This window comes from Chrysemys picta, chromosome 20 (genome assembly GCF_011386835.1).
Source record: "Chrysemys picta bellii isolate R12L10 chromosome 20, ASM1138683v2, whole genome shotgun sequence".
In the NCBI taxonomy this organism is placed as follows: Eukaryota; Metazoa; Chordata; order Testudines; family Emydidae; genus Chrysemys; species Chrysemys picta.
In genome coordinates, this window is record NC_088810.1 from 18,704,928 (window position 1) to 18,717,023 (window position 12,096).

Here is a 12,096-nt window from a genome sequence, read left to right on the forward strand (position 1 = left end):
CTGAATTGTCACATTTGTACTGTCACTTGTGGTGAACGACAGGGCTGGTTTAGCAGCCAGTAACAGAACATGGATGTTAAGGGTCAGACTGTAACACCTTTACCCACACGGGTGAGACGTTACGGATGTGAACAGTCTCTGGAACTTCAGTGGGACCCCTGCTGTGACTAACGTCTCCCCAATGGGAGTGAGAGGTTCATCGCCTGGCCCCAAATGAAATACAAAGGGCACATACTGCTCTCAGTGACCCCTGTAAACCCAGAGTAACTCCACTGCCTTCAGCAGAGTTCTCCTGGGTGTACACCAAGTCAAAGAGAGCAAAATCTGTCCCAAAGAATGTACGATGTCACCTGTCATATACAATATGCTGAGCTTCATGCATCTCAGCTGCTAGAGAAAGGAAAGGAAACATGAGGGAGGAGAGGGGTGTCTTTTGTCATAAGCAACATTTAGAATTACAGCTTCAAAACGAGGAGTTAGTATCAAACCAGGCGACATGTGCAGGCTCCGTGGCTGGGGGAGCCCCTCCCATTGATAAAGCATTGTTACTGAGAGAAGACAGATGGAAAAGCAGCAGTCTCCCAAGGAATTCGTTGGAGTAGCTGCTCCAGGACAAGGATGCGGAGAGAGCCTGACCTCACACAGCTCCGTTCAGACACAGTTTCCCATTCATAATCTCCCCTCACACCATGGAACAATACTGCTGGCCAGACGGCACGGTCCTGCTGATGGCAGCTCCTAGGAAGCAGTCTCCACCCAACTGGAAAGTGTCACTTCAGTCTGGTTCTGCCCCTTCCATCTGCTGTGCGGGTCAGAGGGCCAAGGCTGGTTCTGCATCTAGGTTTTTCTGGTCCCTCTTCTGCCACCAGTAACACACCTGAGTATCACCCAGTCAGGTGGATGTTCAGGTTCTTGTGGGTACAACTTCCCACCTCTCCTTTCAAAACCACTAAGGGCTCGGCTTAGACATGAGAGTAGCTGAGTTCACTGCGACGGCCTGTGTGAGTAAGGCAGGCCCTGAGCCCCAGCTCCTGTTACCAGCCTGAGTAACTGAGCTCGGGATCTCTAGGGGGGAAGAGGGGAGGAATCGTCTCCTTCACGGGTCACAGAACAGTGGGGGAGCCACTGGAGCAGGCTCTGTAGCCCTAGTGCCCCAGCTCCACAGGGGCTGTTGTCGAGAGGATTGGTGTAGAGGCAGATTCACTCCCTGCCAACCCCATCCCTCTCCCTGGGGTCACACTGAGCAGCACTGATAGCCCTACAAGATATCAAAAAAATGTTCCCATCTCAAATTGGGATGAAAAGTCAAAATCTCAATAACTTTCTTGAACCAAATATCCAAAAATAATCTTTGGTTTGGATGAGTGGAGGCATTTTCTTTTCACAATTATGAAATTTTTCCTTTCAACTCTGAGCATATTAAATTTAAAAAATAATTCAACTATAATTAGAAATTTAAGCTAAGCAAGAAGTCATTGCAAACTGGTAAAACTGGAATTTTTCATTTTGTAAAATATCAAAACGAAAAATTTTAACCATTCGGAAAAACCTTTTGTTCAGGTAAAAAAAACCTTTATCAAAACCAACCCACAAAAGTTTCCCAAATGGGAAGGTGGCCAAGGCACCAGAGCCAGCTGCTCTCGTCTTGCACAAAGCATCATGGGATTGCCAGGGAGTTCGAGTCACCATTTATTCCAGCCCTCGGGTTTAAGTTTCAATGGAACTCTGGGCCCTCCTGTAGCCCCGGTGGGTTCAGTTCTCAGGGTAACACGGGACCAGGTTCAGACCGTTAGTCATTCATTTTTTATTGGCGCTCATAGAATCATAGAAATGTCAGGTTGGACGGGACCTCAAAAAGCCTTCAAGTCCAGCCCCTTGTGCTGAGGCAGGGCCAAGTTAACCTGGACCATCCCTGACAGGTGTTTGTCCAGCCTGTTCTTAAAACCTCCAGTGACGGGGATTCCACAACCTCCCTTGGACGCCTGTTCTAGAGCTGAACTACCCTTGGAGTTGGAAATCTCCCATTACTTTTTGCCCTTCCTCTGGTGGGCATGGAGAACAATTGATCACCGTCCTCTTTGAAACAGCCCTTAACATATGTGAAGATGTGTCTGTAACAAGTGGTGTGTTGCACATTTGCTGTATCGTCCTTCAAAAGAAACACAGCTGCTAAGTGGGACAGAAAAGGCTGGATTCTGCTCTCAGACATACTGGTGTAAAACTGGAGTAACTCCACTGACTGCAACAGAGCTCCTCCAGTTTTACACTGCTGCAAACCAGAGCAGAATTGGGCCCAAAGGATTGAAGAGATCACCTTTCTTATTAAACAATAAACAGATTGATGCATTGACCAGGTAAAAAGGCAACACACACATCACTAATGGGGTTCATGTCTCTTTTTAATGAGTGACAGAATGACAGCTTGAATAACAAGTTGTGATGTAAACAGGCAGCGCGTGCAGGCTCAGGCACCAGGAGAGCTCCAGTCATTGATAACGTGTTGTTATTGTTAGATGGTGCAGAGGGGCTGGCACATGGAGGTCTGTGGATCTCGCCCTTGGGGAAAAGCAGCAGTCTCTAGAATTAACACTGTTAGCAGCTCCGGCCCTGGCCTGGGGAGAGACTCTCATCCCTTCCAGCTTCTCCTGTATCCATCTTGCCAGTTCCAAATCCCATTGCATGTCCACATAACGTTACTGCAAAGGGAGCATGCGCCTCCGATGATCAGGGGAGCTAGGAGCTGTGGCATATACAGGGGCTGCACGTCCTCTCTGCAGGCTTCTGCCATCCGGCCTCACTCTTTGTGCAGGGAAGCTGCAGGCGTTCAGCTGTGTCCGGGTCCCTCTGCAGATGGATGATGATGGTATTGCCCAACCTTCCATGAGCTCCAGATATGGACCAGGGCCCCATGGTGCTAGGTGCTGCACAAACACAGAACAAAGAGACAGTCCCTGCCCCAAAGAGCGTCCAATCGAATACACAAGTGATATGTAAAGTCATCTATACCGTGATGCCTTTATATCCCAAAAGGAGATTTCCCACCTGATAAGGCTGGACCCTGTGGGGATCTTCTGACCTTTATATTCTAAACAGAGAATTGGAGAAAACAAAAAAAGAAAGGAGACAGAGACGGACAGAGCCTTCTTCCAGCTGCTACGTCCGATCAGCAGAGAACCAGCCATCAGTTCCCATGTGTGGATTCCCCTGCACTAGACAGTTCAGGGTTTTACATGTTCCCCTTTAGCCGATCGCTGCATCGTGCGCCCGTTGCGATTCCGCGAATCGAAATCCAGATGAGCGTATAAGATCCCACCCTGTTTGGCAACAGTGAGTAAAATTAGCCCCTCTTTGTAAAATGAAGGGACAAGCTGAGACAGAACCGAACCTCCAAGTGAATTTAGCCAGATGAAAAATTCCCTCATCTCTGATTCTCCTGCTTGTCCTGTAAATGGTGCATGTTATCAGAATGGAAACCAGCGCTGGATTCTGACTTTAAGAACTCAGCTACTGACAACATTTTGCCAGATCCAAACCCCATGTCAATGGACAGACTCCTACTGAGGTCACCAAGCTTTGGATCAGGCCCCTAGAACCTGTCACTGGAAAATCTTCATGTGCCTTACAAATATAATTTCTTACAGCTCTTTATCTTATAAGTGCCAGAAATGTTCCCAGCTGTACAAAAAACCCTGTTAAGGGCACAGTCAGAACCAATAAAACATCATAAGTCTTGTTATCCACTATTTATGTAGGGGAAACTGAGTCACAGAGCACTAAGTGACTTGCCCACTATCCTACATTAACTTAGTAGCAAAGTTAGCAGTAAAACTCTGTGCTCCCCTTCTGCTACTCCAAAAGCTAGATCTCACTTTCACCTCCTCCTTCCGGAACAATCAATTTAAGTGCCAAATATATGAAGTTGATGGATTAGAAAAGCCTGAGACAGACACATTGATTTAGACAGAGATAGTTTGCAAAGAGCCGTACCTGGTGCTCCTCTGAAGCTGGGGGTGCTGAGACCCTGGGCTGGAATCCTGGAACAAACAAAGACAACAGTAAAAGTTCCTCTTCCACGGTCACTCTCCCAGCTGTAGTTCATTGACTAATGGTGCATCCGAGCTGTGGGTGCGCAGGGCACCACCATGCATGGTACATGGAGAGAGGCTCATCAGAAAGGCTACTGCTCTTTGTGAACTATAGACCAGGTGTCTGGGCCATGGGCAGTAGAAGCCTTTCTACATCGCTCCCTTTGTCACGGAGAACAAAGCCGTTCTCCCGACACAGGAAATTCAAGTTTCAGAAAACAAACATTCTGAGATCAGTGCTGGCAGTTGTGACATTTGCAGCATGTTCATGTGTTGGACAGGACAGTTACAAGCAGGGGAGTAGGATTTCTCTCTGTGGGAGAGTGTCTGGGCTGGGCTGTGTTTCTTACCTAGAGTAGAAGGGCAGAGGGTCCAGACGAGGCTCAGAGACACCAATAGCAGCAGCAGACCAGCACCAGCCGCAAGGGGCATGATGTAATATGAGCACCCCCTGGGAAGGGCTGTGGAGGAAGCAAAAAAGAGGCACGCGTGCCTGACTTCAGCCAAGAGGGTCGTGATGCCACCACATCCAGCTTTTCCCTCCTGATCCCCATTTCACCACGGGCCTTAACCCCTAAGGAGCGAGGCTATAGGAGCCTTCAGCACCTTTCAGTCTCTGTGTTTTGTCCTTTTCGTTAGGCTGATGTTTTCTCCTGCAATCAGAATCTTCTCTGCACCTCCTGCTATCTACAAAATCCTCCCTGTAGCTCTCTCCTCACCTCTCCACATCTCACCAGAAAAGAGCTCTCTTCTCCCTCAAGTGCCTCTGTTCCCTTCTCCCTCTGACACTGCTCATCATTTAACTCTGTAGGGTGTTTTACAGATACAGCTTGTGTGAAAGTTTCCATAGAAAATTACTGTCTTGTGAATATTGCAATTCCTTGTTTCCTTTCCCAAAATTCTCTGCACATCTATAAAATCCTCCCTGTAGGTCTCTCCTCATGTCATCACCTCTCCATCACTTTGCATATCTCATTGGAGAGCATGTCTTCTCAAATGTCTCAATTCCCGTTTACTTCTGATATTGATTATTATTTAGCTCTTTACAGGGATTCATATGTACAATCTGAGTGAAAGTTGCCCTAGAAATCAGAGCTATGTTGTCTTGTGATCCCTGTATCGTCTCACGTTACCTTTAACCAAATTCTCTAGAGAAATTCTAACTAAGACATAGACTATTCCAGCTTTCTGTGATGGAAAGTTACGTAGAAGCAGCTCTGATTGTGGCCAATTCACACGTATTTCACATCTGAGTCTCCTTTAGCCTCAAATATAATATTACTCACCTGCAGGATACCTGGTACTTTTCTTCACACTCTTGCCAGAAGAGTTGAATTTCACTTCACACGTGAAAATCTTCCCACTGGTCCAGGTGTCCATGGGGACGCTGATGTGATTTATGAGCATTAAAGATCCATTCTTTGCATTCAGTGAGCGCGTCAGCCCCTGTTCCTGCAGCTCCCCAGAAACACTCCAGGAAACATGGACTGGGCTGGACACTCCATGGATCACACAAGCCAGATTCACTGTCCCAGTGACTTGAGTGCCACGTGGAAATGGGACCAGAAGCATCACCCAGCTGCTGTTGGTATAACTGTCTGAGCAGAAGGAGGTGGAGAATTCAGTGTGATGATCAAATAAGCTGAAGTCTGATTAAAGATGTTAATCTTTCACTAAGACAAGGTGGGTGAGGTAAAATCTTTTATTGGACCAACTTCTGCTGGTGAGAGAGACAAGTTTGAAGGTTACACAAAGCTCCTCGTCAGGTCTGGCAAATATATTCAGTGTCATTTTCCAGATCTGAAGAAGAGCTCTGTGTGAGCTCAAAAGCTTGTCCCTCTCACCAACAGAAATTGGTCCAATAAAAGATATTATCTCACCCACCCTGTCTCTCATATCTTAGGACCAACATGGTACAACAACACTGCAGACAATTTGTCACTAAGTCATGAATTCAAAAATACAAATCTATTGAAGAAGGAAATAGTAAATCATCACACTACCACTAATTAGGATACATATATATATATATTATCTGCACTAGCCACGAGGAAAATTGTGTGCACTTTTATAAACATTTCATTAATTCAAAATATAGTTTCATGCAGTCATGGCTCTTAGGTTAGAAATATTCCCAACCTGGGTGCCCTGAACAGTCTCCAAGAAACTTCAATAGTTTATTTTTGGCATTTCCAACTTTTGACATTTTTAATTATAAAATGTGTGTGTATTATATCCCTTCTGTACCCATAGCATTTAATGTTTAGCTGATCTGTTTCGCTTAAAGCATGCTTTCCTTTGAACCATTCATCAGTAGCTGTGGTATCTTGTCACATTTTAATAAGAACATGAAATATGCTTTGTCAATCGGTTATTAGTCTCCTTAAACAAGCTATATGGTTCCTTACCTCCAACAATCAGTGTGGATCCATTCCCGAAAAGCAGGTAGCTGCTGTCTATATATGCACAGTAGTAAATGCCAGAGTCAGTCTTGTGGACGTTGCTGATTTCCAGCGTCGAGCTGTGTGTCTCGTGTTTGCAAGCAAATTTACTTACATTTTGATTTTGATAATCCAAACAGCTCTTAATGCATGTTATGGTCTCACCTTCTCTTCTCAAATACCAAAACATTTTACTTCCTCCTTCCAATTTCTCTTTGGAAGAACAGTGGATCTTTGCGGTGTCACTAACTTCAACAAACTGGATCCGCTGAGTCTGGTACAGAAATAACTGCACTCCTAGCACTGGAGAAGTAAAATATTGTTAGAGTAGGTTTCCATCAGGTCTCCAACTGCCACAGATGGACTGGATAGCTCAGCCATAGAAATTACTTAATCTGATAACATCTACGCTCTGCAGCCTAAATGCTAAAAAAAATGGCTATAACTTTGTACAAGTGAATGGAAATGCAATTACAATCCAGCTAAAGTTTCCAAACATATGATATTCAATTCTGATGCCCTATTGAAGAGGCTGATTTCTCAATTCCAAAGCTTAATGCAGAAGTTTTACCTAAGGAAGATAAAACCAGATACTCGGCAAAGATCATTTTCATAAAAAAAGTAGAACAAAATCCTGACACACTGGCCCAAAGGCTGATGCCTAGTGCACTGCTGCAGTGACTGGGTTCAGTGTCTCGGTTATGTCCAGTGAGGAACGCCTCCAAGGAGGATGTGCTGTGGTGATAGATATTAGATGGGTGGGGTAAAGAATCTACAGAGGAGACAGAATTTCTTGTAGAATTTTTCTGCATTCCCATGGAACAGGGGTGTACTGTAATGATTCAAAAACAATTTTTAAACAGATAGGATATGGCACAGTGTCTCTATGGATGAGCTGTATAAACAAAGCCACATGACTTTGGAGCACAAGTCCCACTGGCTTTCAAAGGAATTCACTTAGCTGGGATAGTCATAAGAACTAAGTTTCTCCCCAACCTTCCATGTTTGGGCCATTATTGTACCATATTTCTTGGTGCTACAACACTGACCTGTAACAAAATTTGGAGTCTAGGTTTGGAGGACTTTAACTGCACCTTTAATCATCAAACTGAAAGCTCTGACATGTTGGAGAAATAAGACAATGAACAATACAATTTTTAAAAGTGACTTAGGGCCAGTTTTCATAGGTATTTAGGTGCCTATAAATGCAGAGAGGCACCTAGAGGGATTTTCAAACATCGCTAAGTGGAATCAGTGGAAGTTAAGCGCCTCACCTCCATACCCTTGGATCTAGCAATAAACGGACTGAAAATGAACTGAATGGGGCTGGTTAGAGAGCTGTTAGGGCCACACAAAGTTGGGAGAGAAAATTAAAGGTACATCGGTTAATGTTCTTTCTGAAACAGCTGATCATAGTGGGAGACATGGGATAGTGATTATCAGAGCAGTTGACTGAAGAAAGACCAGATTCCCTAGGTACCTTGGCCATGTCTCCTTAGACTGCATTTTGAGGCTGCACTGACTGACTGCAAGTCCCCTGGCAGAGTGAGGCTCAATCTGTCACGAACTCCTTGCAGGCAGCTCTCGAAGGCCGGGGTCCATCTTCCTTCTTCCTGTCCCTCCCCTGCCTCCCATGGTTGGGGAGTGACCTGGGCTAAATCCTGCAGTCCCTGACTGAGGCAATGTTAAGTGGAAGCAGGAGTTTGACCTAACGAAGGATGACTGGACTGGCCAAGATTCTGCCTGATTTCTAGCCCAAGGGCATTACTCACATTGACACAGCTTCCCCTTTGCACCAATGTAAAGAGGAGTTTAGAGGAGCAGAAATTACACTCACACCCACTTCCAGGCCCCTGGGCATTACCATGGTGGAAAGAGGCTTAATGCAGATGAGAATCAGGTCCCCAGGCTCGCTGTTAAGAGGCTGAATGTTGTCAGTGGTTGTACAGATAAGACCATAGAAATCATACCGCTATTCGAGTACAATGTCTGCCCAGCCCAGTTCCTGTAAGGGCCTGCTATAAACCTCACAGTAACACTGATTGACAACGGCACAAAGCCCTATTTACTGATCTAAGGTTCCCAGCGAAAATAAGGAACTGAACTTAGATGAACAGGAGTACTTGTGGCACCTTAGAGACTAACAAATTTATTAGAGCATAAGCTTTCGTGGACTACAGCCCACTTCTTCGGATGCATATAGAATGGAACATATATTGAGGAGATATATATACACACATACAGAGAGCATAAACAGGTGGGAGTTGTCTTACCAACTCTGAGAGGCCAATTAATTAAGAGAAAAAAAACTTTTGAAGTGATAATCAAGATAGCCCAGTACAGACAGTTTGATAAGAAGTGTGAGAATACTTACAAGGGGAGATAGATTCAATGTTTGTAATGGCTCAGCCATTCCCAGTCCTTATTCAAACCGGAGTTGATTGTATCTAGTTTGCATATCAATTCTAGCTCAGCAGTCTCTCGTTGGAGTCTGTTTTTGAAGTTTTTCTGTAAGTATTCTCACACTTCTTATCAAACTGTCTGTACTGGGCTAGCTTGATTATCACTTCAAAAGTTTTTTTTCTCTTAATTAATTGGCCTCTCAGAGTTGGTAAGACAACTCCCACCTGTTTATGCTCTCTGTATGTGTGTATATATATCTCCTCAATATATGTTCCATTCTATATGAATCTGAAGAAGTGGGCTGTAGTCCACGAAAGCTTATGCTCTAATAAATTTGTTAGTCTCTAAGGTGCCACAAGTACTCCTGTTCTTCTTTTTGCGGATACAGACTAACACGGCTGCTACTCTGAAACCTGAACTTAGATGCTGACTCTAACAGCGTCTAAGCACCCACCATTCTCCTTGACTTTGCTGAGTGTGGCAGGTGCCCAGCACATCACAGCAGGTGCCTCAGCACCAGGCAGGATTGGGCTCTTACAGTGTATCTACAAATCTCTTTAGACACTGTGGGGGTGGAGCGGGACAGCTGTCTGACAGCCCCACAGCAGCACTGCGCAGTGCCTTAGGGCAGGAAGTGAAAAGGAGCCATGTAGCCAACGGCAGCTACAGGAGCAATTTTACACTCATGTAATTACCAGGGCTGGGCAGAAAATGGATTTCCCACCCCACACACATTTTCAAGATATCGAAAAATGTTACTGTCTCGAACTAGAATGAAAAGTGACAATCTCAAAAATTTTCTTGAACCGAAAATTATTTTTGGTTTGGGCGAACGGAATTTTGACCATACAACTATAATTACCGTAAACTTCTAATCAGGACGTCATTTTGAACTGGGGAGCTGGAATTTTTCCTTTTGCAATTTTTGAAAAACGTTTTTTTCCACGTCAAGAAATTCATCAGAACCGACTCTTTTTCCATGAAAAAAAAAAATCTGCATTTGAACAAATGGGCATTTTCTGACAAAGAAATGTTTCTTCTAGAGACTCCTGACCAGCTCTAGTGATCACCCAAACGGGACAGTGGCCAAGGAGCTCTGTGGCTGAATTTCCAGAGTTCAGAACAGCTCAAGCTTTGTCACCTGCAGGGCCAGCTCTGGTTTTCTGGCCGCCCCAAGCGAAAAAAAAAAAAAACAACCTACGGTGTGGCCGGAGCCAGGGTGCAGGGGGATTCCCTGCCCTGCAGATGTGCCCCGGCTAGCGGGCCTAAGGGGAGGGAGCGGAGGAGAGAGAGAAGGGGGGCAGCCAGGGTTTTAGCGGGGCGCTGCCACGGGGACCCTCCCGCCGTGCCCCCTACCAGGAGGGCTCCACACCGCTCCAGTCGGCTGGGAGGGAAGGACGCGGGCTGCCCTGCCGGGCTTGCTGCAGGGCGCTCCCGTCCTCCATGCCGCTGCCCCCTATAGGGCGGCCAGAGTGGAACAACAACAACAACAAAAAAGCGGCCGTGTCGCCCTAGGATTGGATGGAATGCCACCTCCTACAAGCTGCCGCTCCAAGCACCAGCTTGCTCGGCTGGTGCCTGGAGCCGGCCCTGGTCACCTGCCTCCAAATTGTGCAGTTCAGATCCCGCATTTTTGTGCACCCAAACTCCCATTGATTTGAGTGGAACAGTGCTGGGTGCACCAGGAACACAGGATCTGGCCTTGTAGCCCACAAACTCTGGGCTAACAAGAGGCATCGTGGGTATACTGCAAACACTTCATGCAGCACAATACATCATGATTAATTCCTGATTGTGGTCGTTTTGACACCTGCGCATGTTTGGCTCCTCATTTATTATAATAATAATAATAATTCCAGGCTTATCATGAGTAGATCTCAAAGTGCTTTACAAAGGAGGTCAGTATCGTTATCCCCATTTTACAGATGGAGAAACTGAGGCACAGAGAGGGAGACTGACAGCCCAGGATCACCCCACAGCAGAGACAGGAATAGAACCCAACTCTCCTGAGTCTCAGTCCAAAACTGCCTAGTGGATACAGCTAATTATCCACATTACCTTATTGATAATTAGCTACAGATAAATTGGGGGAGCAATTTACACTTCCTCGGTAACCAAAAGCAGGGGGATAGAACTGAAAAGAAGAAATCCGCCCCAGCTCTTTGCTCCGCGAACAAACAAAACAAAAGCATCAAAATAAGTGGGTAGAAACTGACCACAAAAGCAAGTGCAATTATCCGAGCAAACAGGTTTTGATCTTTTTTTAAAACCATTGCTCCTTTGCAGCAAACATGGCTCTATGTCCTGTAGCCTGCGGTTTTCTTAAGATCAGCTTCAATTTGCTTTCTTAGAAAACAATGTAGAAATAAAAATCAATCAAAACAATGACAGTAGCTTTCTCTTTGTCCTGGATTTTAATAGACTTGCGTTGGAGAAGATTAAATGCAAAATGAACGTATATCAGTTAAGTGTGACTGGGGGCAATAGTCTTTAGGGTAAATTTTCAAACATGCCTAAATGACTTAGGTGCCTTATTTCCAATTGGTTCTATAAACGCTGCTAGTTGGCTACCTGGAACTTTAAGCACCTAAATACCTTTGAAAATCTAGTTCTGAGGGCCCTAGATACCACTGAAAAATAAATCAATGGTATTTAGTCTTCCAAGTGCCTAAATCACTTTTGAAAACAAGATTTAGGCTCCTATGTGATTTAGGTGCTTCCACCACAATTTGGCTAAATTTCTGTAACAATTACAGTTAGGGCTATGATTTTATCATGAAAATTTGTAATAAATTTCAGGCAGAGAGATACAAGAAAACAGCTATAAGAAAGCGGGAGCAGGGGAAAGATGGGGGGTTGGAGGGCGAGACCCCCGTACCCTCATCCTGCAGTGGCACCTCCTGTCCCGGGGGGCTGGGTCCAGCTCGGGGCATTGTGATCTGGCCCATATGGGCACAATGCCACTTAGGTTTGGTGTGTTCCCTCCCCAACCCCGTAGAAGCAAATGGAGGGGCAGAAGTGCCAAAGATGAGTGACACCGAGACCATGTGGGCCAGGTCACAATGTCCATTCCTAGGAGCCAGGCCCAGCCTCGCTGGCCAGGAGCCGCTGCTGCACGGGGTCATGGAGTTTCCTCAGATTTGTGGCTCCCATGAACACCACGCCAA

General features: G+C 45.5%; 1 protein-coding gene across 1 annotated transcript; it reads right to left on the minus strand.

The window, feature by feature from the left end:
* Nucleotides 1–2,378: 2,378 nt before the first annotated feature.
* Nucleotides 2,379–6,838, minus strand: LOC135976705 (immunoglobulin alpha-2 heavy chain-like). Its single transcript, XM_065573831.1, has 5 exons — nucleotides 6,494–6,838; nucleotides 5,372–5,683; nucleotides 4,436–4,546; nucleotides 3,988–4,034; nucleotides 2,379–3,314 (listed from the first exon to the last, which is right to left on the minus strand). The coding sequence occupies exons 1-5, from the start codon at nucleotides 6,714–6,716 to the stop codon at nucleotides 3,219–3,221; spliced, it is 789 nt and encodes a 262-aa protein (XP_065429903.1). The 5' UTR covers nucleotides 6,717–6,838; the 3' UTR covers nucleotides 2,379–3,218.
* Between the last annotated feature and the right edge of the window lie 5,258 nt (nucleotides 6,839–12,096).